The 27,120-nt window shown below is 44.1% G+C and overlaps 1 protein-coding gene across 1 annotated transcript in view; it reads right to left on the reverse strand.

The window, feature by feature from the left end:
- Positions 1–25,317, reverse strand: part of Iars2 (isoleucyl-tRNA synthetase 2, mitochondrial) — a 43,791-nt gene extending 18,474 nt beyond the window's left edge. The window contains exons 1-14 of the mRNA XM_057770365.1: positions 24,976–25,317; positions 23,563–23,685; positions 18,739–18,898; positions 16,880–17,028; positions 16,351–16,400; positions 16,156–16,265; positions 15,984–16,074; positions 15,582–15,697; positions 13,462–13,631; positions 12,181–12,271; positions 11,449–11,600; positions 9,977–10,137; positions 682–784; positions 76–169 (exon numbers count right to left, since the gene is read on the reverse strand). Of these exons, the coding sequence (XP_057626348.1) occupies positions 76–169; positions 682–784; positions 9,977–10,137; positions 11,449–11,600; positions 12,181–12,271; positions 13,462–13,631; positions 15,582–15,697; positions 15,984–16,074; positions 16,156–16,265; positions 16,351–16,400; positions 16,880–17,028; positions 18,739–18,898; positions 23,563–23,685; positions 24,976–25,230 (1,825 nt within the window). The 5' untranslated portion in view covers positions 25,231–25,317. The remainder of the gene's footprint in view (positions 1–75; positions 170–681; positions 785–9,976; positions 10,138–11,448; positions 11,601–12,180; positions 12,272–13,461; positions 13,632–15,581; positions 15,698–15,983; positions 16,075–16,155; positions 16,266–16,350; positions 16,401–16,879; positions 17,029–18,738; positions 18,899–23,562; positions 23,686–24,975) is intronic.
- Between the last annotated feature and the right edge of the window lie 1,803 nt (positions 25,318–27,120).

Below are 27,120 nucleotides of genomic sequence, written 5' to 3' on the forward strand. Positions count from 1 at the left end.
CATGCGCGCACACATACAGTCAAATGCACATGTGTCACACGCATATACACATAAGGAAAAATAATAAAAAATTACCTGGAAGAACACAAGACCAGGAAGTTCCACTGTCAAACCAGATGTCCAAAATGTCCTGCCCCGGCACGTATTCCAAAGCATCAGGACCACCAGCCTATGGAGACAGCAGTAGAGACTTGACCTACAGAGGTCACACCTTCACAGAAAATGCTTCACGTTTTAAGAAAGTAAAATACAGCCACTAAATTCACATTCTTAAAATAAACATTAAAATGCACTTCACAGTTAATACAACCCTGCTGCAGCATGAAAAGCGAACGGCCACATGGTGACATCACTACTGGTGTAGTTATCCCAGTGTGCTCCGGCAGAAGACACCCTCAGGACGTGCTGCGCCAGAGCTCACGCAGCCCTGCTGTGCCAGCTCTCTCGTGGTACTGTCTGCTTAGTCACCCAACCTGGATAACTGGGGCCCCATGAGGTTACAAGCACCCCACCTTCCACTGTTGTCTAACAAACTATGGTTTGGCTGCGAGTAACAACGCTCACTTCTAAACTGCCTCTGTCTTTAATTCTGGAAAGGAAACTCATACGTTTCCCAGTGCAATTGCTCAAAATCCCTTTTAGCTCCAAGAGCTGCTCAGATTTTCACCAAGGGCAGTTTACCTGAGCAACGACCTCCTCGGGGAGAAGCTGCTCGGGGGGCAGGGTCCACCAGACATCGCTGCCTTGCTGCTCTACTAGCTCCGTAAGATGCGCGATGGTTTGGCTATTGGGGAGAGAGGCGGGACCAGCAATGTATCATCGTGATAGGTGACAACCGTTTGCCGCTTACTGGTCCTCTAATTTTAACAGAATCTTAACTGCTTGCACAGTACAAATAAAACCATCTTGATCACATACATCCCTCGCCTCCCATACATACAAACGTCTCCTCGCCTCGCTATTTCAGTCCATCTACTTCCTACTCAGGAACCTCTGTCCTCATTTTCTGTCAAATCAAGCCAGCGCATCAAGTCAGCATCACTCGGCTCAGTCTGGCCTGACTGCCTCAGCACTAGCGATGCGATGCCCGCGCTCACAGAGCAGCTTTCCTACCACTGCTGTCACACGGAATTCCCGCTCAGAAACCTTCGAGGGGTCCTCCGCCTGCGATGCACGAGGAAGCCCACACTCCACTCAGACACTGAAAGCACACAGGGAGGCTCAGAGTTGGACTCCCTTGCTCATGTGGCCAAGAACTGAGAAACAACCCGACCGATTTGCTCAGACACAACGAAGCAGCTCCAGTTGTCTTAAGATGCCAGAAGCTAGAGATGCTACAGCGGGTGACAAAACAGACAGGATTTCCCCAGTGCAATGAGATCGTTTTTACTGTGGTGCTAGGGATCAAACTCAGGGCCCCCACATGCTCCAGCACTGAGCGACAATCCAGCCTATGTAGCTGAGGCAGGCCTGGAGCTCACGGTCCCGTCCTGGCTCCAGGCAGCAGTGTGGATCCCACAGCTTTGGGTGTGGCGAGTGGTGACTTAATCACTAACTCACCAGAGGACACTGGGCAAAGCACTGGGCCTCTCTGACGTCAGTGTTCTCGTTTGTAAAACACTAACAACAGCACATCACTAAGAGACTCAATATTGACCTAATAAATGAAATGCCTATGGCAGCACTGGTCATTTTAACATACATTTAATATTACATAAGAATTAAGACTGGCCAGGTGGTGGTGGCGCACACCTTTAATCTCAGCACCCAGGAGGCAGAGGCAGGCAGATTTCTGTGAGTTTGAGGCCAGCCTGGTCTACAGAGTGAGTTTCAGGACAGCCAAGGCTACACAGAGAAACCCTGCCTCAAAAAAACAAAACAAAACAAAACAAAAACCTAAAAAAAAAAAAATTATTTATGTTCTCGTGTGTTTGTGTATGTTTGTCTACTACGTTTGTGCAGCTGCTCTTGGAGACCAGCAGGCACTGGAACCCCATGAGCTGGAGGTACAGACCATCGGAAGCTGCCGGATGTGGGTCCTGAGAACCACATTCTGATCCACTGGAGAGCAGTAAGCACTCTGAACACAGAGCTACTTCAGCTGCCAAGGTATTATTTAAAGATTGAAATACACACAGTAAACCCCACCTCTGAAACAGCCCCCTCTGCCACACTCCACTAGTACAACTGACTGCATTGGGCCCACCGCAGTTCTGAGACTGGACAGGATAGTGAGCAGGGAGGAGAAGCGCTGAGTTTGGAATCCGCACAGCACATTATTAACCGTGCAGAGCAAAAAGCCCAGGCTCTGCTGAGTCACAGACTAATCAGGCCGTGTGCCAACACTGCAAAGGAAGAAGATCAAGGAGGGAATATAAACTAACACGCTCTTTAGCCTGAAATCTGAGACACCTCACAAAAGATGGTGGTGGGAACTGACGACGGGCCAGTGGTTAAGCGCACTTACTGCTCTCGAAGAGGACCCAGGCTCAGTTCCTAGGCACGAGGCCCTTCACAACAACTGTACCTCCAGTCTTAGGGATCCAATGACCTCTCTGGCCTCTGTGCACCCTGGGAACACGTGTGGTACACATATATGTATGCAGACAAAACACCCACACACATAAAACAAAATAAATCTTAAAAAGGGAGAAAGGAGCCAGGCATAGTGGCTCACAGCTGTAATTCCAGCACTGAGGCGGCAGAGAGGTCAAGGCCAGTCTGATCTACAGAGTGAGACTACCGCAAAAAACCAAAGGTAGTTAAGGTGGTATTTTATAAAAGACTGAAAGTACGATGCTACCAAAATGTCTAAGAATTTACTTATAATATGAATATAAAAACCTAAAATTGGCACAAATCCAGATTGCTAGGGCATTCACTTTAGATGGACTTTAACAGTAAAGATAAGCTTTCCATATGACACCATAAAAACTTTATGCAATAAATAACTAGTTATAAGACAGTAATACTTAGTTACATATTAGTCTTTTATATAGTTTGCACAGAACACTTTATCAGTTAAGAAAATATGACCACTCAGTAACAGAAAAATATGAATAAACTTGATGCCCCAAAAATGAAACAGAATACTAGCAGAGTGCATTCAAATATACACATAATCAGAGTGGGAATGCTGCTCACACCAGCTATGCATTTCCCTTAGAAAAGAAAAAGTCAAGACATGAGTGTCATTTGCCCTTTTTGTTACCATCAGATTGCCAAGTTTAGGCAAACAATGATAACTTTTAAATGTTTGGAATAAACAGATAAAAACCAATATAGAAGTGAAAGTAAACTGCTCAGATTTCATACTAACTTAACAATCAGGCGAGACTAATACCAAAGGGACGCCATGGATTCTCTTTCCAGAGTGTGCTCAACTGACTGCTGTGTCTGCATTTCATAAACCCTGAGTCTAAATAACTGACACAGTTGGAACTGGGCCTGGAAAGGACGTCGTCTAATCAGGCCTCTGTCCCACCTCTGTCCCACAAACCCCTGGCTGAACTCACACCCCGTTCTCTGGGCTCTGAGTGCCCAGGCAGAGGAGGCTGTGCACCGAGGCTGAAGGCAGTTTGGAAGGAGGGAGTCGCAGGAGATTAGTGTATTTACAGAGCAAGCAGAGTCCAAAGACCACGTTCTATCTGCCTTGTTGGCAAATAGTAAGAGTAAAATATTGCTTTCTGAGCTTCAGTTTCTATGAAAAGCCGTAAAACAAAGATTGTGACCTTTTTTTTTTTTTTTTTTTTTTTTGGTTTTTTGAGACAGGGTTTCTCTGTGGCTTTGGAGCCTGTCCTGGAACTAGCTCCGTAGACCAGGCTGGTCTCGAACTCACAGAGATCCGCCTGTCTCGGCCTCCCGAGTGCTGGGATTAAAGGCGTGCGCCACCATCGCCCGGCTTGTGATCTTTTTTTACTTAAAAAAAAGTCTTACTAAAGGAAAGCAAGTAATGTTACATGATGTATTTCACATCCACTTCCTAACAACAAATTCAAATTCAATAAACTATTTTTCTTTTTCTTAAATATCAGAAAACTCAATAATGCTTCAAAATTATTGTTTAAGTGTTTATTTAGCTACACTAAAGTTCTTTGCTGAGTCTATAAATCAAAGGAGAATGTTAAATTTGCTATCTGTATCTTGATAAGTCAACTATAAAACCCTAACTTCAAATACCTTAGGCACCTAATGTTCCTTTAACTGAAACATTTTCTTATAAAAATATTAGTAATTCACTTACATATGTCACCATGTTTCAACAGAAGAAGAAATACAATCTTGCTTATTCAGTTTTTCCAGTGCGCCCCCATCTCCTCTCTGTATTGCAGTGTCGCCATATACATCAGGCTGGCCTCACCTAAACGCTAAGCACTCTTGCATTTTACACATAGCGAGGGTGCTCGCTGAGTTAGTCTCCTTTTACTTCTGTAATATTTTCACAAATAGCACAACTACAAATGTAATTTTGATAAATGAGAAATGATATTCAGTGCTTTGTAAAACTCTAGCCTCCAGAGGGCCCAGTGGTGGGCACCTGTCACCTCAGCACCTCTGGAGGACCAACAGGATGGTCGAGTTCAAGGTCAACATGAGTTCCCAGGACTGACCAGGGAGTAGCAAACAACTCAGTCAAGGTAGGTGTGTAGATCAGTTAAGAGAACACTGACCTAGCATGAGCATGGCCTGGGACCACAAATACATGCATGCACACAGAGACACATACACACAGACACACTTCTCCCAAAATTGCAAAATTAATCTATAGAATACCAAGAAAACAGTCCAGTTTGTTCTTTATCCCAGGTTCTTAGGAACCTGAAGCAAAGAGAACTGTTCTCAATGCACCCAAGAGGCGCTGTGACAGCTGAGATGGCGGGCTTCCCTGAGTGGGTGTGCCCCCACTTCACACACAGTGACGGCTCAGGAGGCGGGCTTCTCTGGAGCGGGTGTGTCCCCACTTCACACACGGTGACAGCTCAGGAGGCGGGCTTCTCTGGAGCGGGTGTGCCCCCACTTCACACACGGTGACGGCTGAGAAGGCGGGCTTCCCTAGAGCAGTGTGGCCCCACTTCACTTCACACAGCTTCCCTGGAGCAGGTGTGCCCCCACTTCACACCACATGCTGAAAAGTACTCACTGCCCCTTGCTAAGCCTCCTGCTCTATATTCAGGTCTGTCCTGAGATTCTGGACAAATAACTTATATTTTTAAAACGAAAAAAATCAACTCTAGAATTAGAGAATAACGGAAACCAAACATGTATATATTAATACAATATACATATGTTTTTTGAGAGATCAAGTTGTATGTACCAATTGTATATAATTTTGTCAGTTAAAAAGTTAATTGAATTTTAGAACAAATTTAATTTTTAAAAAGTACACTAACAAAAGCCTTCCACCTGAACACATCAAAGTTCAAGTGCACAGCGCTGCTGTCGCACACAGAAACTTCCTCTTGCCATCCACACTTTTCACGGACCAGCAACTCAACACTCAGGCAATAAACTGGAGGGTCCCAAGCCTGTGCAGGGCTGAGTTACACAGTCCTACAGTAAACTGGAGGGTCCCAAGCCTGTGCAGGGCTGAGTTACACAGTCCATGTCTCAGGAAACCCAGGCATGGGAATGCAGTTCAGTAGTAGTGTATTTACTTCCCACCAAAAACCCTACCCTACCTAGAAGCAGTCACATACTGGACAGGTCTGGTCACTGGATCTGCACTAAGTGGGACCTGGGCAACCACTAAGAGCAAAGCTACCACCTTAAATGTCTTTGTGATCACTACTCCTCCATTAGCGACTTAAATTTCATCTGTGTGCATGTGTGTGATGCTGGGATTTGAACCTTTGGCCTCATGAGTTCTAGGCAAGGGCTTTAACACTGAGCTATAACCCAGCCCTGTCTTCTTTTGTTATGTCATTACATTTCTTGATGAACAGCTAAGCTGGACATCTTACATGCATATCTTTGTACAGAATTCATTAGTCTTCTTTAATAAATATTTAGAAGTGGAATTTTTATAACTAATGAGAGCATGATGACTTAAAATGAGATCATGCTTTCAAATATTTTAAAAGAATTTCTTAAGAATTTCCCTGTAATATTATTATGTTCTTTGGGGTGGGATCTAAATTTTTTCTTGCAAATTCAAGAATTCTCTTTATTTTACTATACTTGAACACACAGTTGACTTATGACCTAAAGAGCAGTATAAATTACTGTTGATAAAAGTGGGTGAAGCCACTTATCACCATGTAATCTATGTTTCATTTTAATGCTGTATTTCACAGAGCAATAAGTCAGACCATAATAAAACTTTGTACTTGACTCAAAGGTCTTATCTGACACATTTCATGTTCCTGCTTCAGTTTTCCATCAGGGAAAACCCAGGCAGTATGAGTAGCTCCCAGAGCAGCCAATCACCGAGCTCTGCTCTCAGTGGCCTGGGGCATATTTAGCCAGGAAGGAGGCAGCACCGAGGGTTTCCAGGTAAGAGGAGCCAATGCTGCCATCTCATTCTTGTGTTCTCTCTTTAAGAAAAGGACAAGCAGGACAAGACCCCTGGGAGCTCCTGAAGAGGTAAGAGGCTGAGTGTTATCGCCTGTTTACTAAGCGTGACTGAGAGCAGATGGGGCTGCAGAAGGAAGAGCCTGTGTTCCGTTCAGTGCTGCCCTCAGCCGCAGAGGCAGCCGGAGGTGATTTAGGATGCTTTCTACTTAACAAACACAAAGTCTACAGGTTTCCAGAAGTCGGTTCCAAGTTGCCTAAGTCAACAGTGTTGGGCGACAACACACACCTGAAATAAGGGAAGAAACTGCATCAACAGCTTCTTGTCTTCTCTAGGTCGTCAATGTTTCTAAATTTTGTCCATTTCAGGGTAAAAACTACTTGTTTTTATTAACCAGGGAATAGATTTCCACAACTTTTCTACTTTTGAAATATCAAAAGCAGAACTACTCTTGAGAAAAAGAAGCAAATAAAAACTATAAATGAAATCAAAATGTCAGCTTTCAAGTTCAGAGTCTGAAGCCCGCCAGTCTTTAAGCTTATTTAGAACACGAATAAACCTAGGTTTTCTTTTGCAAAACAAGCATGTTTAGACGTAACGTGAAGATGCTTGTCAAAGGCGCAGGAGATCCAGGCGTGGCACCACTCACCCCGGGTCCCAGTTCTCAGGAAGCTGAAGCAGGACTACAAGGTGAGGCTCGATCTTGTCTCCTATCAGGGGGAGGCAGAGGACTTGGGGTGCAGCTCCACAGTCTACTGTAGAATGCTTGCCTGGCATACACCAAACTCCAGGTTCAGTCCTCAAAACCATACACACTAATTACATGTTTTAAAACAAAAGGAATCCTCTGACAAACATGATGGAGTTATCACATGTAACAGCAACTCCATGTGGACTGTGTACAGATTTCCAGTGGAGATGCTGTTACTTTTGATGGCTACCAGCTCGCGACAAATGTGGAAAAAGGAAGATAGAAATTTCTGGGTACTTGAATTTATTTGATTAAAAAAGAAAAATGATAGCCTTCCTTCTATTTTTTAACAAATTACAAGAATATAAATATTTTAAAATTCAAGTGCTATATGTCACCAGAAGGACCCCGCCATGGAAGACAGTGAAAGTTTTCATCGTGAGCTGGTGTACAGGAAAATGACCTATGAACTGACAGACAGTGTGGCTGAGTGTGTCTGTCATTCTGTAGGCCAATATTCTGTATGTCTCCACTACTTACAAACCAGCAATCAACTGACACCTTCAGACAGTTCAGCCTCAGATCACGGGAGAGTCTGTAACATAGTAGGAAAACGTTGCTGACAAAATAAAATGGAGACAATGCCAGTGTGGACGTGAATCTGTGTGTCTATTTCATTTAACTTACTGTTCAACCTAGCTACAGTTTTACTTTGAAAACAATAGTCAGCTCCACCAGTTTACTGGTGACACAGCTCAGTGGTAGAGTGTATGTTTAACATCTGAGAGGGCCTAGGTTCAACCAGTCCCTTTCACCCAAAACAAGCAAAACTTGTTCTACTTTTTCATTTTAATAATATATATTCAATCCACCTTAATCACGTCACAACAATGCCCTAAATCTTGCATTCTACTAACGAAAGACTGAGAAACAACGGTGGCTTTTAAGTTTACTTGTGTGAATTTATCTCGACTATTATCACTTTCATTCTCAACAGATGTATTAAGACAGTGGAATAGAACTGACCAAACTTTAAGTTCTATAAGAACCACACAGCAACAATACTTGATACTTGATCAGAGTCAAGTTAACTCTAACCTTTAAACAATAATCAGTCTTGCAATCTAGCCTTTAGTTGCTTATCCTGAAATATTTCTGCCCACTTAGGCATTTCCTTAATATGTTATTCAAGACTCCTTACAGTCTGTCCCAGCCAGTCCTTAGAGAGGGACTGCCTTCCTAGCCCTCTCCCAACCCTGGAGCAGGTGTGGTTTCTGTACGCGTGTCCTGTGGGCTGCCCTCCCTGGATGCCTGCAGAGCATTCTTCCAATGGTCAGCTGAAGTGCCACCTCCTCTGTGAATGAGGGTGGTGAACAAATACTCCTACAGTGTCCAAGACAGCTCCTGTTCTCTTTGAACCTAGTTCCACAGGGTATGGGATCAAAGTGAAAAAGAACATGCACACAAAGATAGCTACACTATCATAAAAAGGAAAAGCAAACTGCCAGGGCTTAGAGTCTAGCTCAGTTATGGAGCCCATGCAGGACCTTGATACAAAAATTCCCACCACAAAATTATTAGAAATGGCAACAAGCCTACCCCTTATATGATCATATATGACTTTTTAAAAAGCAACTTAAACAACCATATTTTCAAACTTCTAAAACAGGTGCATTCAGTAAGGCAGTGTTAAGGACACACAATCATAGTACCCATGAAAAGCAGACCATCTATGAAAAGCAGAACCCCAGGGAAGGGCTGCCCAGCCTGTGCCTACAGTCTCTCAAACACCCCATCACTGTTACCTCTGTCCCTCAAACTCCTCACTAGATCCCCAACTAATGAAACATTTAGCCAATGTCACTGATGCTATAGCACAATTTAGTAAAATCTCACTAACTAAATTAAAATTAAGCCAAAGCATTCGAAGAAAATAAAAACCTAAAATAAATTCCTAATAGAAATGATTAACATTCCTCTTTCTACCTCTGTTAAAACAGCAGCAAGTAGCTGGGCATGGAGGCGCAGACCGAATCCCAGCACACATTCACACTCACACACATGGGGCCCGGGGGAAGGCGCACAACAGAACAGCAACAATCAACTGCTGAGAGCAAGGACAGCGTAATAATTACTTCATCAGTTCATTAAAATAGGGACTACATTAGCCTACTGACCGCCTAGTTCTCTCTCTCTGCAGACTTTCGACTCCTGGCCTTAATTTATAACCCCATCCCAGTCTTCCTGACTACAGGATCCCTCAGTCTAGCAATGCTACGACCTTCCAGGAGAGCTGGAACATGCCACAGTCCCAGCACAGGGAGGGTGAGGCAGGACAACGGCTGAGTTCGAGACTGCATCTGGCGAGACAGAAAGAGATAAAATGAAGCTGGTGGCTGATACCTGTAATCCAGCTGTTTAGAAGGCCAAAGAAGCACAGTTACTTGGACCCGGGCGTTTAAGGGCAGCCTGGACTTTATAGTCAAAAGCCATCTCAGAACCAGTGACGTAAGAACACTAACAAGAAATTCTTGGTTTTCTTTTTCGAGACAGGGTTTTTCTGTGTAGCTTTGGTGCCTGTCCCAGAACTAGCTCTTTAGACCAGGCTGGCCTCGAACTCAACAAAAATCCACCTGCCTCTGCCTCCCAAGTGCTGGGATTAAAGGCATGTGCCACCACTGTCTGGCTAACTAACAAGGAATTCTAATGGTCCACACTACTTGTTCAAGAAAATGTTAACTCACTTTAAGCAATAAACAACAAAAAAGGATTACCTGTTGATCAAATATTCATCTTTTGTCTTATGATGAAACACAGGAATTGGAACCCCCCAAGCTCGTTGCCGTGATATACACCAGTATGGCCGCTTGTCCAGCATGTCAATCATGCTATTCAACGCCGCTCCGGGAATAAACTTCACTGCTTTTAACAACTCCTGCAATTCATTCATCGTCGGGTTAAGTGGGAGAAGCAGAACTGTCCTGACTTTTCCTAATACGGTTCTTCATTCTGAATGTGTGTAGTCATTCACATCCCTCCCACTCCCACCACAGGCCAAAAACAGAAAAGCAAAGACTTCAAAGTGTGGCCACAAAAACAGATTTTACCACTGTCAGGAGCAGGCAGATGGACATATGGATAAACATATGGCTACAATCTCCACACTTAGAAAGCTAAGACAGGATGCCTGCCACAATTTCAAGGCTAGCCTGGCCTACACAGTGAGTTCCTGCCAGCAAGAGGTATATAATAAGGTCCCCCCCAAAAATCATGCAAATAAGCAAATAACAACAACAAAAATCGACTTATCCTTTATGGGAATGAAAAATAAAAGCACTACATGTCACATGCCCACTTTACACAACGATAGGAAGTATAAACCTCTGCGGCAGCTCTGCCAAGGACCCTAACTACCAAGCCGATGGATGGACTGGCCAGTTCCATCAGGTACTTCAGCTGCCAGGCACAGTACCTGTGCGTTCACCCTGGCTAATAAACCTGCATCGATGCGTGTGAAAACATAGACACAGACAAGTGAATTAAATCAAAGAGCTTGAAAACCTGCTAGATATTTGCAACACCAATTATAAAATTAGTTAATTTACAGCAACATTTAACAGAACTTGTGTGCGTGTGTGCATTAGTGCATATGCCTTAGGGTGACGGGCAGCTGTGAAGACTGAAGCGGGTGCTGGGAACCACACCCAGGCTCTCTACAAGGGCAGCAAGTGCTTTAAATCACTGAGCCATCTCTCTACCTCAAAACAAATTTTTAAATGAACTGAAATTTTGTTTTTTTCCTTCTTTTAAGCAGTCTTAATTTTAAGGCAACAGAGGATACAAAAATTTCACAAAATATGTATCATGAGGGAGAGTGGCAGACATTGGCCATGGAAACCGACTGGCTCGCTTTGGCAGGCGTTACTGCCTGAACTGGTTGAAGAGTCATCAAACTGAGGTCCTAGGAAGTCACGCAATTCTTAAGACATTAGACACAAAGTGACCAGATGAGTCACTTACGCTCTTTAAACCTTATTTTTACACATGTAGAACAAAAGAATCAAGTATGGGATCTTTTCATGCCTAAAAGTATATAATTTTAGGAAAACAAGCCATAAATCACAATCAATAAATCATAAATCCTCTTATGCAGCCCCCATCCCAACCCAACACACACCTCACGCACACCACACCTACTACTTTTACTGTGGGAATAATCAGCCCAACCCTTGTAGACCTTTCCTACCTTGGCTGTAGCCTTGATATCTGTAATGTTTATAAACCACTGCTTGCTGGCCCGAATCACCACGGGCTTCTTAGTTCTCCAGTCACAGGGATAGCTGTGCACCACTTTCTCTTCTTTCAACAAATTCTTTGCAGTCTGAAGCATCTTTATAACTTAAAACAAGTTCCCATTAGACAGAACTTAAAAGTATTCCGAAAAAGTTCACAGACCCTGAGGCTTTTGGGAGGAACTGGACCTGGATAGAGGCGCCAATGAAAGTGGCTCTTTCCTGATGTGGAAGGGAAAGAGACACCAAAGAAAAGGGCCTGTCCCGGTGTGGAAGGGACATAGACTTTGAATCAAACCGCTCCCTCCTAAATCCCTAAGGACGGAAGGCCTCCAGCTCATCAGCTGTTTGTGAAGAAGCTTCCAGAAAGAGTAGGGAAATGTCTGACTCACATGCAACACCCACCCCAACTTTGATTTCTACCCCTTCACAGAAGCAATATGCCAATGATCTCTGTAACACCTCCCCACCAAAAACCATGACTTCAGTGACTGGCTATATCTGCAGAAATTATATCTGCAGAAACTAGAACAGAACTGAAACAGAAAACAGTAGGTCCTTTTCAACCATATGGCTAACCAAAAGGTTCGTTATTACTAGAAGCGTGGGCACTGACTGAACAGGGGAGGGGTCCTGCTGTTGGTCCCTAACAGAAACATCCTGGGCTACCAGCAGATGACACCTACCCGTATCTGTCCCCTCTTCAAGTACAGCCTTGTTCTCGAGTTCAGGGCCTGCAGCATCAGTGAACACTCCACTTTCATCCACTAAACAGTCCTGCAACAAACCACTTGACAGAGTTAATGCACCGAGACACTTTACCTTATGGCGATCCATGGTAAAACAATAGTCAAAGCACCTCAATACAGAGTCCACCTTTTCTCTACTTAAAAACCTGAGTATTTCTTCCTCAGTCAATAGAGATTCCTTAATTTTATATAATTAAACGACCAAATGTATTGCTAAAGCACAAGTATGCTAAAAACACTTTTAACCGCTCTCTCATTTACAGGTCACTGGCCAAGAATCGTTCTTCGCCTGCACCCTTCTTAACTAAATGGAAAAGTTGCTAACTAAAGTGTGTAAAACAAGCATAGGAGTTCAGAAAGGGCAAAGCGTAGCCATTCCCTCCAAGTGCTTAATGAAATCTACTTGCCATTGTTCAGGGCATGGGAACAATGTGTCGATGTGACTCAGCACCAAACAGGTATCCTGGTTTGGTTCAAGACAACTGTGGGAAGATGTGAACCGCAGGAAAGCAACAGGCAAGCAGAGCCAATGCATCAACTATTCAGCTTCCGAGTACAAATAAGAACCAGGCCTAGGCTACACTATAGGTGACTAAATGTGCACAAGCAGTGTGTTTTGAAAAATGTACCTACCTCAATTACAAAATACTTTTTGACTAAAAACTGTTAAGGGTCATCTGAGCTGATGGAAAATGGTGCTGGACCATCTGGTGGCTCACAACCATCTATAACGCCACTTCCAGGGATTCCAGTGCCCTCTTCTGGCCTCCATGGGTACAAGGCAAACACACGGCACACAGACATACATGCAGGCAAAAACAAAAAAAACAAAACTACACACATAAAATAAATAAGAATAAGTTTTTAAAAAGTGTGCTGGATTTAATTAACACAGGTTTGCCCCAAACTCTCAATTAGGAAAAACTGTACATCTCTGAAGTACAATAAAGTGATGCACAATTAAGGACGGTCGGTGTATATTTTAAAAGTGGCTTGTGTAATAATGCATGTTCTTCAGGTCTAATTCTGTTCTGATTTTGCGATAATTCTGGAAACTTTCTCAATTAGTATGGATTAATAATGTTTTAGGATGTTGCACAAATGTAATCATTTCAAAATTTAGCTTTGATGACAACAACTGTTATGACCAAGAAACAAAGATGTTAGGAGTAATCATTTTCATTGTGCAAGGTGAATAATTAAAAAGAGAAACAGTACCATAGGGAGGTTGTGCTGAGACGCTACGCTGTAATCTTCCATACCATGAGCTGGGGCAGTGTGAACCAATCCTGTTCCTTTTGCCATAGTCACATGAGTGGCAGGTAAAAGAGGAGACTCTTTATTGGGAACTAAAGGGTGACTACAAGTACCGCCTTCCAGATCCACACCTGCAGGTCAAGAAAAGCACAAAGAAGAGTTTTACATGCAGGGCTAGGCTACAGCTGAGTGGCAGAGCATTCTTTCCGTGTACGATGTCCTGGGATCAAGCCTCATCACATATTTTTTTCTCTGTCAGGCAGGATCTCAGAGCCCAGGCTGATCTCAGACTCACCATGTGGCTGGGAACGACCTTAACCTACTCCTCTTGCTCCCACCTCTCAGTTGCTAGGATAATAGATGTGCACCGCTAGACTCAGCTAGCATCTTTATTTCCTTGTTCTGGGGATGAAACATGTTAGGCAAGTGCTCTGCCTCTAAGCTACTTAGGTCTCTAACAGGATGAAACAGAGCACAAGACTGGATGCACTCAAAACTGGCCTCCCTCTGAAGTATGATGTCCAGGAATCTATAGAATGCAGATGATTACAGTATCCGCTTAGAGCACCACTGTTGGGATAAGCAGCTACACATACTGCCTCACAATAAATACAAATTCTCCAGTTTATCTGTTGTTCTCTACTACAGCAAACACATAATCAAATGGAGTCCAAGAAAACTTAAGGAGGCCCTGTCTCAGAATGAAAGCAAAAAGGAGCTGGGGCATAACCCAGTGGTAATGCGCTTACAGAGCAAGCTCCAGGCTTACAGAGCATGCTCCAGGCTTACAGAACACGCTCCAGGCTTACAGAGCACGCTCCAGGCTTACAGAGCAAGCTCCAGGCTTACAGAGCAAGTTCCAGGCTTACAGAGCACGCTCCAGGCTTACAGAGCACGCTCCAGGCTTACAGAGCACGCTCCAGGCTTACAGAGCACGCTCCAGGCTTACAGAGCACGCTCCAGGCTTACAGAGCAAGCTCCAGGCTTACAGAACACGCTCCAGGCTTACAGAACACGCTCCAGGCTTACAGAGCAAGCTCCAGGCTTACTGAGCAAGCCCTCAAGAAAAAGGAACAGACTAGGTCCTCTAGCTCACCTAGTGCACCATCAAGGACCAGATATCTTAAAAACCCCAGCCCCTGCCTGCCTCTTACACCTCCCTTTGCATTCTGATAGGTTGTGTGTTCATCCTTCTAATTATCTTACACCTAAATGATGAACTTAAGAGGGTTTTATTCTTTAGCTAAGTGATCATTCCATTTTTAAAATTATGTTTACTATAAGATTGTATTTTAGCAAGAAACTCAAAAGATATTATCATCTCTAAGGATCGCAATTTATTTTAAATACCCCAGACCCCCCCAGTTATATAAATCAGTCACTGCATTGAAGTCTCAAATTATTACTCATAAAAAATTCTTCTGACAGAAGTACTGCCTTTCACAACAGGTGTGGTGGTCCACACCTTTAATCGCAGCACTCGAGAGACAGAGGTAGGTGGATCTCTGTGAGTTAGGTTTAAGGCCAGTCTTGTCATAGTAAGACTCTTCTGTAGGATAATGCTCTTGTACACTTTAAAGATTTGTCACTTGTATTAGCTTAATAAAACACTGATGGCCAGTAGCCAGTCAGGTATAGATGGGGTGACAAGACTAAGAGAATTCTGGAAGAGAAAAGGCATGGAGTCAGCCAGTAGCCAGATGCAGAGGAAACAAGATGAGGACGCCTCACTGAGAAAAGGTACCAAGCCATGTGGCTAAACATAGACAAGAATTATGGGTTAATTTAAGTTGTAAGAGCTAGTTAATAATAAGCCTGAGAAATAGGCAAAACAGCTTACAATTAATATAAGTCTTCGTGTGTTTCTTTGGGACTGAATGGTTGAGGGACCAGGTGGGACAGAAATTTCTGTCTGCAAGACTGTCTCAAATATACAAACTACATATACCTCTTCATATCTTCCCCTAGAAACATAGATGCCAATCTGCTTCAATTCACAGTGGGGAATATCCAAGGAACTACGAAATGCCAACCAACCTAAAATTTTAATGACTGACAGTTGGACATCTATAAATCCTCACCTGAAAATGTTGAAATAACTTCAAATGTTGTTTCCAAGGTAGAAGCAACAGGTAATATTTTATCTTCAGCCAATATGTAGACGTCCCCAGATGTGGAACACTTGACAAGAGCATACCTAAAGATGAAGTTAGAGGACATCAGCCATGAAGAAAGACAGCTACAGTTAAATGAGATCACGTTAGAGAAGCCGACTTCAAGGTCGGAGAGCAGTTCACGAGACACTCCAGACTTCACGTTTGCTTCACTTTCCCACAACTGAAAGGTCCTCAAACGCATTATCTATTCTTGAGTGTAGGAACTAAATGATAATGCACTGGATTTTAAAGGGGTCATGAGAGTGAAACAAATTTAATATGAATCTTATTTGTGGGTAAAATAAAAAGATATAACCAACTACCTACTTTGCTTCTGACATATAGCAAACAGCCTGATTGGCAGGAATTGTCCATGGCTGGGTAGTCCAGATTACAAAGCTAACAGGGGATGAGCCATCTGTGGGAGTCAAGTTGTAAATATGTTAGCAGCCATAATAATTCCATAGCATTAACAAACTCAAGCTCTGGGGAAACCTACCTGTAAGAGACGCCAACTTAGGAGGAGGTTTCAAGAGAGGGAATCTTACATATATCGACCGGCTAACATGCTTAGGATTGTACTCAAGTTCTGCTTCAGCCAGCGCAGTCCTAAGATTTTAAAGGACCACACATAAACATGCGTAAGATTCACAAGTGGTTCCAGCCTTTAAATTACCGAAGAATACATACATACCTTGATGAGGGAGACCAAAATACTGGCTTGTAAGATCGATAAACCAAGCCCTACAAAAGACAAAGATCAGATATTTTTGCGGGTTGGTTTCTGTCAACTTGACACAAATCTGGAAAGAGGGAACATTAATTGAGAAAATGGCTCCTCCAGAGTGGCCTGCAGGTAAGTCTATAAAGCACTTTCGTGACTAACAGCTGGCGCAGAGGGCCCAGTCCACTGTGGAGAGCACCACTCCAGAGCAGGCAGTCCTATGGTGGATAATAAAAAAGCAGAGCAAGCCTCAGGGAACCAGACAGTAAGCAGCACTCCTCCATGGCCTCTGCTTCAGTTCCTGCCACGAAGTTCCTGCCTTAGATTCCCTCAATGGACTGTGACAGAGACAAGTAAGCCAAATAAACCCTTTCCTCCTCAAGGTGCCTTTGCTCACCAAGTTTCCTCACCGCAAGGACACTAACTAGGACAACACTGAGGCTGAATCTGTTGTGACACGTGCCGTAGTACACCGGGAAAGAAAAAATTACTACGTTACCTTATCATACATTTGGTAAAATGCTCTCAGCTGCTTGGCTTCATATTTTCCATCAAATGTGTAGTAGCAGTTATTCCAATCTGCCATCACCCCCCAACGAGCAAACGCCGATTTCTGCTTTTCAATTGCGGCTTTAGCAAATGATCTAGCTAGAAAAGACAAGGCAGGAGAAAGAGAAAGCCTGTGAGAAACCCAGTCTGGCCTAAACTCACTATTTAGCCCAGAGTGACTTCAAACTCACAGCAATCCTCCTGCCTCAAACTAAGTGATAGGATTATGAGTATAGTCACCAGGCTGACTTTTTATATTCTTAAACATGGTTTATTACATGCTTCTCTCAAAGAAGGTTTTATGCACGGTTAAACAGAAGAACTCTTGTTTACCCAGGCTGGCCTCTGACTCACACTGCAGCACTTTCTGACCCTCTAAAGCTGGGAGGACAGGAATATGTTATCACTGCCAGTACCTGCAGCGCTGGTCATTGATCACAGGGCCTCATGCATGGCAGACACGCACTCTTCCTACTGAGCTACATACCAGTCCTAGGAAAATTCTTAGCAGAAAGATTATTTGAAAGTATTTAAAGCATAGAACAATTCTTTGTTTAATTAACTCAAATTTTGCTGGGCAGTGGTAGCTCATGCCTTTAATTTTAGCACTCTGGAGATAGAGGCAGGTGGATCTCTGTGAGTTTGAGGTCAGCCCAGTCTACAAATTGAGTTCCAGGACAGCCAGGGTTGTTACACAGAGAAACCCTGTCTCAAAAACCAACCAAACATGGCCAGGCGGTGGTGGCGCACGCCATTAATCCCAGCACTTGGGAGGCAGAGGCAGGTGAATCTCTGTGAGTTCAAGTCCAGCCTGGTCTACAAGAGCTAGTTCCAGGGGCTGGAGAGATGGCTCAGTGGTTAAGAGCATTGCCTGCTCTTCCAAAGGTCCTGAGTTCAATTCCCGGCAACCACATGGTGGCTCACAACCATCTGTAATGAGGTCTGGTGCCCTCTTCTGACCTGCACACATACACACAGACAGAATATTATATACATAATAAATAAATTAAAAAAATAAATAAATAAAAGAATAAGCAGAAGAGCTAGTTCCAGGACAGGCTCCAAAACCACAGAGAAACCCTGTCTCGAAAAACTTATAATATATACTAATAGTTGCTGTGGGATGCTTTTGTATCCTGTAAAGATTTGTCCCTTATTATGTCTTAATTTAAGAAATGGTCAGAGAATAATACTCATTCATAATCAACTCCCAAAATTATTCAGAATATCAATTCTAAGGCCTTACACTCTTACACTAAGAGTGTAAGAGTGTAAGGTAAATGGAGTAAACACAAAGGTCCTTGTCTCCTTGTCTCAAAAAGAAAAACTCCACACTGTGTCTGATGCAAAGCAGTAAGTACCCTATAGGTCTCACTGCAACCAAAACAGAGCGAGGTTCCTTTGGCAGATGCTGTGGACAAACTTTTTCTACGCTGTGCCAAAGGGCCAATAACCAGACAGGAGAGAATAGGTGGGACTTCCGGGGATAGAGAGGACTCAGGGTTAGAATCTAGGTGTGCAGATACTAGCAAGAGATGGAAGAGGCCGGACATACAGATGGAGGAGAGGTAAAGAGCCAGGTGGCAGACCGTATATTAATAGAAACAGGTTAATTCAAGATGAAGAGCTATCTGGGAACAAGCCTAAGCTAAAGGCAAAGCTTTCATAATTAATAAGAAGTCTCACTATCATTATTTGGCTGGTGGTCCACAGAAAGTCGGACAAGGAAGACCTGCTACAAGCAGAGCCCTGGTTTTATAAGAAGGCTGAGCAATCATAGTATCATTTTAGAATGAAAATGGAGCTTACCTTTCTTTCTAATTTCCATGGCTGGAAGAGTCTGAGCATTTACACCAAGCTCTGATAACACTTTTGTCTCAATGGGCAACCCATGGCAATCCCAGCCAGGCACAAAATGCACTTTGGAGCCTCTCATCATATGGTAACGGTTGGCAATGTCTTTCAAAATCTGCAGGGATGAAAGTGCAATCACCATCCAGAAAACACGCCACTTATAATCTGACTCTTTTTAAAAAATACCATTTGAAAGCATAAAGTCCGATTTAAAGCATTTCTATAAAATAACCAATAAATGTGCAATATTTACACAGAAATAACAAAGACTTGAATTTCACAATACTAACACTATCAAGGGGAAAAATCAAACAAGAGAATTACACACGAAAACCCATCATGTCCCAGATTTCATTATTTGTCAAGTTGAGAGAAAGGTGTCAGACCATTCTACCGTTTTAAGAAATACTTCTGGCCAGGCAATGGTGGCACACACCTTTAATCCCAGCACTTGGGAGGCAGAGGCAGGCGGATCTCTGTGAGTTCGAGGCCAGCCTGGTCTACAAGAGCTAGTTCCAGGACAGGCTCCAACACAGACAATGCAATCCATGTTGCTCACACTTGCTGAGAAGCACAGACTCCTGCAGAACTGATACTGCACCCAGTAGATGCTTGGTGCTAACCAGGGCCTCACTAAACTGCAGGCCTCATCAGCGCCCAAGTCACCCCTCTTAGCTTACCTTAAATACGAGCAGGCAGGGTCTTTAAAATGTGCTACCAGCAAGGCCAGAGAGCACAGTTCTGTAACCAATCACAGCTTCTACGAAGGCCACGGGCTAAAGCAGGAGGACCCCAAGTTCATGGCCTGACTGAGCTAGAGTGTCAGCAAGGCTAGCCTATACAACTGAGTGAGACCTTGTCTCAAAACAAGAAAATAAGGATGTGGCAGGTAGCTCAGCACTAGAGTACTTCTCTAGCATGCAACAGTCCTGGGGTTCAATCCCAGTTCGGATAAGAGAGTGTGTGTGTGTGTGTGTGTGTGTGTGTGTGTGTGTGTGTGTGTGAGAGAGAGAGAGAGAGAGAGAGAGAGAGAGAGAGAGAGAGAGGTCCCACCCTCCCCACCATGATGGTCATGGACTCACCCTCTGAGACTGGAAGCCCCAATAAACTCTCTTTTACAGTTGTTCTCGCCATGGCGTTTTGTCACGGCAATAAAAAAGTAACTAGGAAGCTGGGCGATGGTGGCGCACGCCTTTAATCCCAGCACTCGGGAGGCAGAGGCAGGCGGATCTCTGTGAGTTCGAGACCAGCCTGGTCTACAGAGCTAGTTCCAGGACAGGCTCCAAAGCCACAGAGAAACCCTGTCTTGAAAAACAAAAAAAAAAAAAAAAAAAAAAAAGTAACTAGGACCGCGTCTTTCATTTTCCTATCTCAGTATTCTTACTCTGAGCCAAAAATTGTTTCAGGTACTGAGGAGACAGCAGTAAACAGGGAAGACAAGTCTCATTTTCCAGTGGAAAATGAAATTATATCTTTATGTCCACTCACTAGAAGGCAAAAGTCAGGTTAAAGGGCTAGAAAATCATTTTGGAGCTGGGCGGTTATGTTAGTTGATATGAGTTGAGAGTTCGCAACAGAGAATATAAGTCATTTTTGTCACCGAGGAAATGTACACGAGGCAGGGGAAAGGAGGCGAGCCCACACTCCCAGAAGAACAAGACCAAATCCCCATGATTCCCCATGCTGCTGACAGAGCTCCAGGCAGGCAGGAAGGAGGCAGTTTTGCATTCTTAGAACCAATCCTGTATTCCTGAACCACACGGCATTGACTCCTGTCTTTCCAGCTCCGTGGTGAAAGGGAAGAATTCCCTCAAGCTGTTCTCTGCCTTCCATGTACACAGTGGTACATGTACCCTCCCACATGCAAATAAGTCAATATATTTTAAAATACAAGTAGGCATAATTTTAAGTACAATGAGCTTATCAAATCTGTGAACTACTGGGCATAGTGGTGTACATATGTAATGGCAATATTCTGAGGCAGAGAAGGATCATGAGTCTGAGGACAGCTAAAGCTACTCAAAAGATTTTTTTTCTCAAAAAAAAAAAAAAGGAGCTGGGCGGTGGTGGCGCACACCTTTAATCCCAGCACTCGGGAGGCAGAGGCAGGCGGATCTCTGTGAGTTCGAGACCAGCCTGGTCTACAAGAGCTAGTTCCAGGACAGGCTCCAAAACCACAGAGAAACCCTGTCTCGAAAAACCAAAAAAAAAGGAATATAGTTAAAACAGTGACAAGTGGAAAAGATACAGCATGAATACAGTTCATCTGTCAGAAATGAAAGTCTGATCAATAACAGAAAATCTCTGGAGTGCAGCTTGAAGGTCTAGTGCTTCGTACAAGCAGCACCCTGGCCTTGATCTCCACTACCAACACCAAACGAAAAATAAAGAAATATGGAAGTCTCTTTTGTTTTTAATAGTATGTTAGAAATTAAGAGACATACACATGTACACACATACACAGACACACATACAAAAAAACTCAAATACACTTCTAAACTGTAAAGGAGCACTCAAGGCAAGCCACAAAAGGCATAAATGTAAAGCTAAATGCTCTGTTTGTAAAATATAAAACCAGAAATCCAACAATCTCTAGACAAGCCTTCTAGAGGTAGCTGCCCTCTGATCTCCACCATGGATACGCGTGCACGCACACACACACATACATACACACACACAAACACACACACACAAATAAACAATTTTTAAAAGAAAGATAAACTGATAATCAGCCGTAACAAGAACAATTTTCCCTGGAAAGCAGTCACCACGATGACCCCAAGTACTCATGATGATGACCACAGCTTCTCCTCTCACAGAAAGAAACAGAGGTGGCCAGATGATTCTCTGAGTCTACACAAAGTCATCCACCTGCCTCAGAAACAAAACAAGAACCAGCTCCAGACCCTGTGCCGGAACCTGTCCAGCAGAGTCTGGGGGTTACTTCTCTGATCTCTAGGCATCTTCTTCACCTGCCCGAACTCCTCCCCTCCCAATACTAACCCCACCCCCACCATCTTCCCTGTCAAGTTAGAGAAACACTGGCCTAAGTATTCCAGTCAAAGCTCTCTGAAGCGTCCTTGACTCTTGCTCCACCATCAGACCACACTCCAAACATGGTCCCTTTTTGCTTTTGTGGCTTCAACTGTCAATGACATCATCATTGTCATCTGTCTCCTGACTCCTTAACCTCAACACTAGAACCAACACAACAGCCTAAAATGATCCTATTAATCAGACCAAATAAATGTTCAAAGTCATAGTAAATTATCCCATAAATCAGATCTTGAGTGCATCTACTCAATCCCCCGACTCCGAAGGCCAAAGGCTCTCTAGTATTCACAGAAAGAGTAGCTGAAAGTCCTTTAAATGAACTGTCCAATCTGGACTCTGCCACATCTGTGGCCATATCTAACATTCTCCCCTCATGAACTGCCCATGTCACCTTCCTTACTATTCTTCGGATGAGTCCAAAACACACATCTCAAGCCTAGCGTTTGCTATTCTTACCTACTTGAGTCTTTTGTTTTGTTCCATTTGGCTGTTCTTGAGACAGGTTTTTAACTCGAGTCCTGAACTCACACATTCAATGACCCTACTCTCTCAACTACCAAGCATCAGAATGCAGGCACACACCAGCACACGGGACGCTCACTTGCTCTCCTAAGTATTTCTCATAATTTAACCTTTCCTGTTAAAGAGCCATCCCAAATCCATTTATTAAAATTATAGCTCCAGGGCTGGAAAGATGGCTCAGCAGCTACGAGCACTGGCTGCTCTGAACACTGGCTTCCAGGGAAGCCAGACACTCACATAGTAGCTCACAACCATCTTGAACTCCAGTTCCAGGGCATCTGCGCAGTTTTTTCTGGCCTCTGCAGGCATTAGGCATGTAAATGGTGCACAGACCAAGCACTCAAACCCATAAAACAAAACAGAATTTTTAAAAAATTAGCGTCAGCTATGACTCTCCCTATCATGTCTCCTCCTTTCCATTGCTGTCTCCCCCATAGCTAGTACCACTGCCCACTGCCTTACACCCTAACGTATTTTCCCAAGGAGAGTGTAAGGAAGGGACACGACTAATTTTTCCACTATCTGGAGTACAGAATAATGCCTGACACCTAAACAGGAAGTAAAGAATAAGTGAAATTTAAGTGTAATATAACAAAAAGCTAAAAGGAAACACACAAAATACATCGAGATGCAACTCCCTGGTAGAGTACTTACCTAAGCACAAACAAGGCCCTGAGTTTCATCTCCAGCACCACAACAAATAAATAAACTCATTAATAATTCATTTATTTGCATAGGCCAATGCAATTCACATAATTATCACACAAATAGAATACGCTCTTTTGCAGAATAGTTACTTTCAAGTTTTTTTTTTTGTTTTGTTTTGTTTTGTTTTTCGAGACAGGGTTTCTCTGTGGTTTTGGAGCCTGTCCTGGAACTAGCTCTTGTAGACCAGGCTGGTCTCGAACTCACAGAGATCCGCCTGCCTCTGCCTCCTGAGTGCTGGGATTAAAGGCGTGTGCCACCACACCCCCCTTCAAGTTTTTTTTTTAAAGATTTATTTATTTATTATGTATACAGTGCTCTGTCTGCATGTATGCCTGCAGGTCAGAGGAAGAGAGCACTCATTATAGATGGCGGTGAGCCACCATGTGGTTCCTGGGAATTGAACTCAGGACCTCTGGAAGAGCAGCCAGTGCTCTTAGCCTCTGAGCCATCTCTCCAGCCCCTACTGGCAAGTTTTATAAACCGAATTATAATTACCTTGTTTAAGGCATGCCCAACATGAGGGTCACCATTTGCATAAGGAGGTCCATCATGAAGACAAAATTCTGTCTTTACTTTTCTTTCTCTTTGCCAGGAATAAAGCTCTGAAAACCCACATTTCTGTTTAAAAAAAATATATGTTTACATATCACATAAATACATGCTATGGAGTCTTATCGATCCTCGGATACTATTGATTTCACTCCAACCCACATTCAACTCAGAAATGTAACTGGAAAGATTTCTGGAAGGAAATGGTATTGAACATTTTCAGTAGTCTTCCCGCCCCCAATAATACTTCAGATTTTAGGTGACAGAGGGGCTCTAAATTCTTGGCAAGTCTCTCAACATCCACTGCCTCAATCCAGCCCTGAGACCTGTCCATCCCCATCCCCCACTACCACCACCCAAAATAAAACTGCTAACTTATCCTTGCTATTCTTTGGCCTCAATACGTCCCTAAATCCAAAGAATATTCAGGCAAACTCTATTCACTTAAGTAGTATTCCTGGTTAACAGGGATATTTTATTTTATTTTTTTGTTTGTTTTTTTTTTGTTTTTCGAGACAGGGTTTCTCTGTAGCTTTGGTGCCTGTCCCGGAACTAGCTATTGTAGACCAGGCTGGCCTCAAATTCCCAGAGATCCGCCTGCCTCTGCCTCCCGAGTGCTGGGATTAAAGGCGTGTGCCACCACCACCCGGCCAACAGGGATATTTTAAAGACTGTAATGTTATAGACACTAACATGTGAGTCTCAATGAGAAAATTGAGTATGATATAGAATATATATATATATACATATATATATGAGATACATAGGTGTACATGAGTGTGTGTGTATACACGCTATGATATATGACATAACACAGTCTACAAAAGGGACTCAGAGAATGACTACTACTTTGTCCTGCAAAGGAGGCATAATTCCAGCGAAAGGCCTAAACATGTTACTGAGGTGGGCTTCAACTTAACTTCCCTTCTTTGCTAACACTTGAATTATTTTTTCAAGACGTAGGTTTATTTTTAATTATTTCTGTGTCACGCATGTTGAGCGCAGATGCCGGTGAAGGTCAGAGGCACTGGCTCTCCTGGAGCTGGAGTCAACAGGTGGTTGTGAACTGCCAGACTTGTGGGCTGGGAACCGAACTCAGATCCTCAGCAAGAGCAGCAAGCGCTCTTAGGCGCTGAACCATCTCTCCAGCCCAGACCTGAATTTTTATTTACACGCTGGTTACTTTCTGATAAATGACTGGAGAGTGTGCAAAGCTGACTCTCTTGGTGCCAAAGTCGGAACGCACACTGCCTGGCACTGGGCTCTGCTTAGGGGGCCCGCGTGGGAACCCCAGCAGCCCGGAGAGTTCCGCAGAGCTGGCCCAGCACCCCGCCCTGCCCGGGTGGCCGCGCCCGGTACCTGCTGGATCTCCAGCTCCATGTCGGGCTGCTGGCGGCCCAGCAGCTTCATGGGGAAGGCGGTCTGCGGCAGCAGCACCGTGTCGCGGTATTTGCCGCTGTTCGGGCTGCTCTGAGGGCTATCCGCCCCTGCCACCGACCGCACCACCAGCCTCCGATACCCCAGGCGGTCGGGAAAGCGGGCCGGTCTCCAGAAGCTGCAGGCGGAGGCCAGCGCCGCCGCCCCGGGCCCGTGAGGGCACAGCCCCCAACGCATGGTGGGCGAGCAGGCAGACGCTTCGGCGCGGGGCGCACGGCAGCGCCCGGGATCTAAATGCTGGGACCCCGGGAGAACTCAGCCGCGTGGGACTGCGCACGCGCGCGAGGCGGAAGGGGCGGGGCCTTCCGGGTTGGAGGTCGGCACCACTCCTGTTCCTCCCCCAGGTCAAGCAAGGGTAGAGAAGTAGTGGGCCGCGGTCGGTTAGCTCTCCTTGGTCAGAGACTTTAGTTAAGCAACTTGTCCAGCGTCGTAAACGTAACTAGTAGCGGAACTAAAACCGTGCAGTGGTGGCGCAGGCATAAAATCCCAGCATTCGGGAAGCAGAGGTCGGCGGATCTATGAGTTCGAGGACAGCCAGGGCTACACATGTACACGGCTGTTATTTTGCCATTCCTTTACTACACTTAAAAAAAAGTATAAAAGTTGGTACAAGTCAAGATAAAGTAGAAAAAAGGCAAAAGGTAAGCATTAACAAACAAAAAAAGTTAACGAATGTAAAAAAAGATGCTCAGTTTTGGGAGCCAAGAAAACACATTCATTTCAGAACAAACATAAAGAAGTTTGCTAGCAAGTGTTGGGAGAGTGGGAAAGTAGACTGCTGGATGTAGTGTTCCGTGTGTGATGCCTTTTCCTGTTTCCATGTGTATGTGTGGTACATGTGTGTATGCATGTTTGCATGCGTGGGTTCACATGTGTGGGTGTGTTTGCATGTACATCCTAGATTGAGGTTGGGAGTCATCTTCCATATCTCTTCCACCGTACTCACAGAGTTAGGGTCTTTCAATCAAAGCCAGAATTCATCCATATGGTTAGTCTCCCTAACCAGCTGGCTCTGGGGAGGCCTTCTCCTGGGAGCCTTACTGATGGCGCTCATCTCACTGCAGCGGGAAAATGCATACGCTGGGACTCCCCATCCCTGACACGACACACACACACACACACACACACACCTTTACAGAACAACTTGCTGCATTCATTCAACTCTGCTGTTTCCTGGGAAACCCTAGGAGAAGATACAATGCAGAGTGCGCCTGTGGACCCTGCATTTCGCTGACTGAGCTATATGCATGAGATAGATTTTATTTGTGCTTATTTATGGCAGTTATTATACAATTACAATGTATTAGAAAAAACAATGTATGAGGGTTTTGTTGTTGTTTTTGCTTTTCAAGACAGGGCATCTCTGTATAACAGCTCTTGCTATCCTGGAACTTGCTTTGTAGACCAGGCTGGCCTTGAACGCAAATCCACCTGCCTCTGCCTCATCTGTGCTGGGATTAAAGGAGTGTGCCACCATGCCAGGCCTTGGTGTATGGTTTTAAAGGGTGTATATTGTGGATACTTTTGCCACACACAAAAGGCATGTCTGTGAGGAAACAGCTGCTATATGCTCTTGCTGCCATGGAAACACCTAACGCCATGTCTTCCCTGCAATGATGAACTCTGTCTCAAACCATGGGTCAAAATAGCCCTTCTTCCCCTAAAGTGTTCCTTGTCAGGTTCTTGGTCCCAGCAAGGAAGTAACTAACATCCCGTCGCACTCTGGCACCTGAGGGCTTTTTGCTTTGTTTATTATTTTTCATGTCCTTATTTTAACTGTGAGAACAATAGCACTTGTGAATGACTAATGAAGATAACTACGGGGGGCCCTACCAAAATTCACATATTTGTGTTTCCCCAAGGTTTATGTTAAGATTCTAAGCCACAGTGATGGTATTTAGAGGTGGGGGGGGTGTCTCTCAAGAGTGGTTAGATCGGGGGCAGCCCTCAGGAATGGAGAAGGTCCCAGAGAGCTGCCTCTCCCCTTCATCCTATGACAAAGAGAATGTACCATCTATGACCAGAAGATAGACCCCTATCACACAGTGACTCTGCCAATGCCTTGCA

This window comes from Chionomys nivalis, chromosome 5, assembly GCF_950005125.1.
Source record: "Chionomys nivalis chromosome 5, mChiNiv1.1, whole genome shotgun sequence".
Taxonomy (NCBI): domain Eukaryota; kingdom Metazoa; phylum Chordata; class Mammalia; order Rodentia; family Cricetidae; genus Chionomys; species Chionomys nivalis.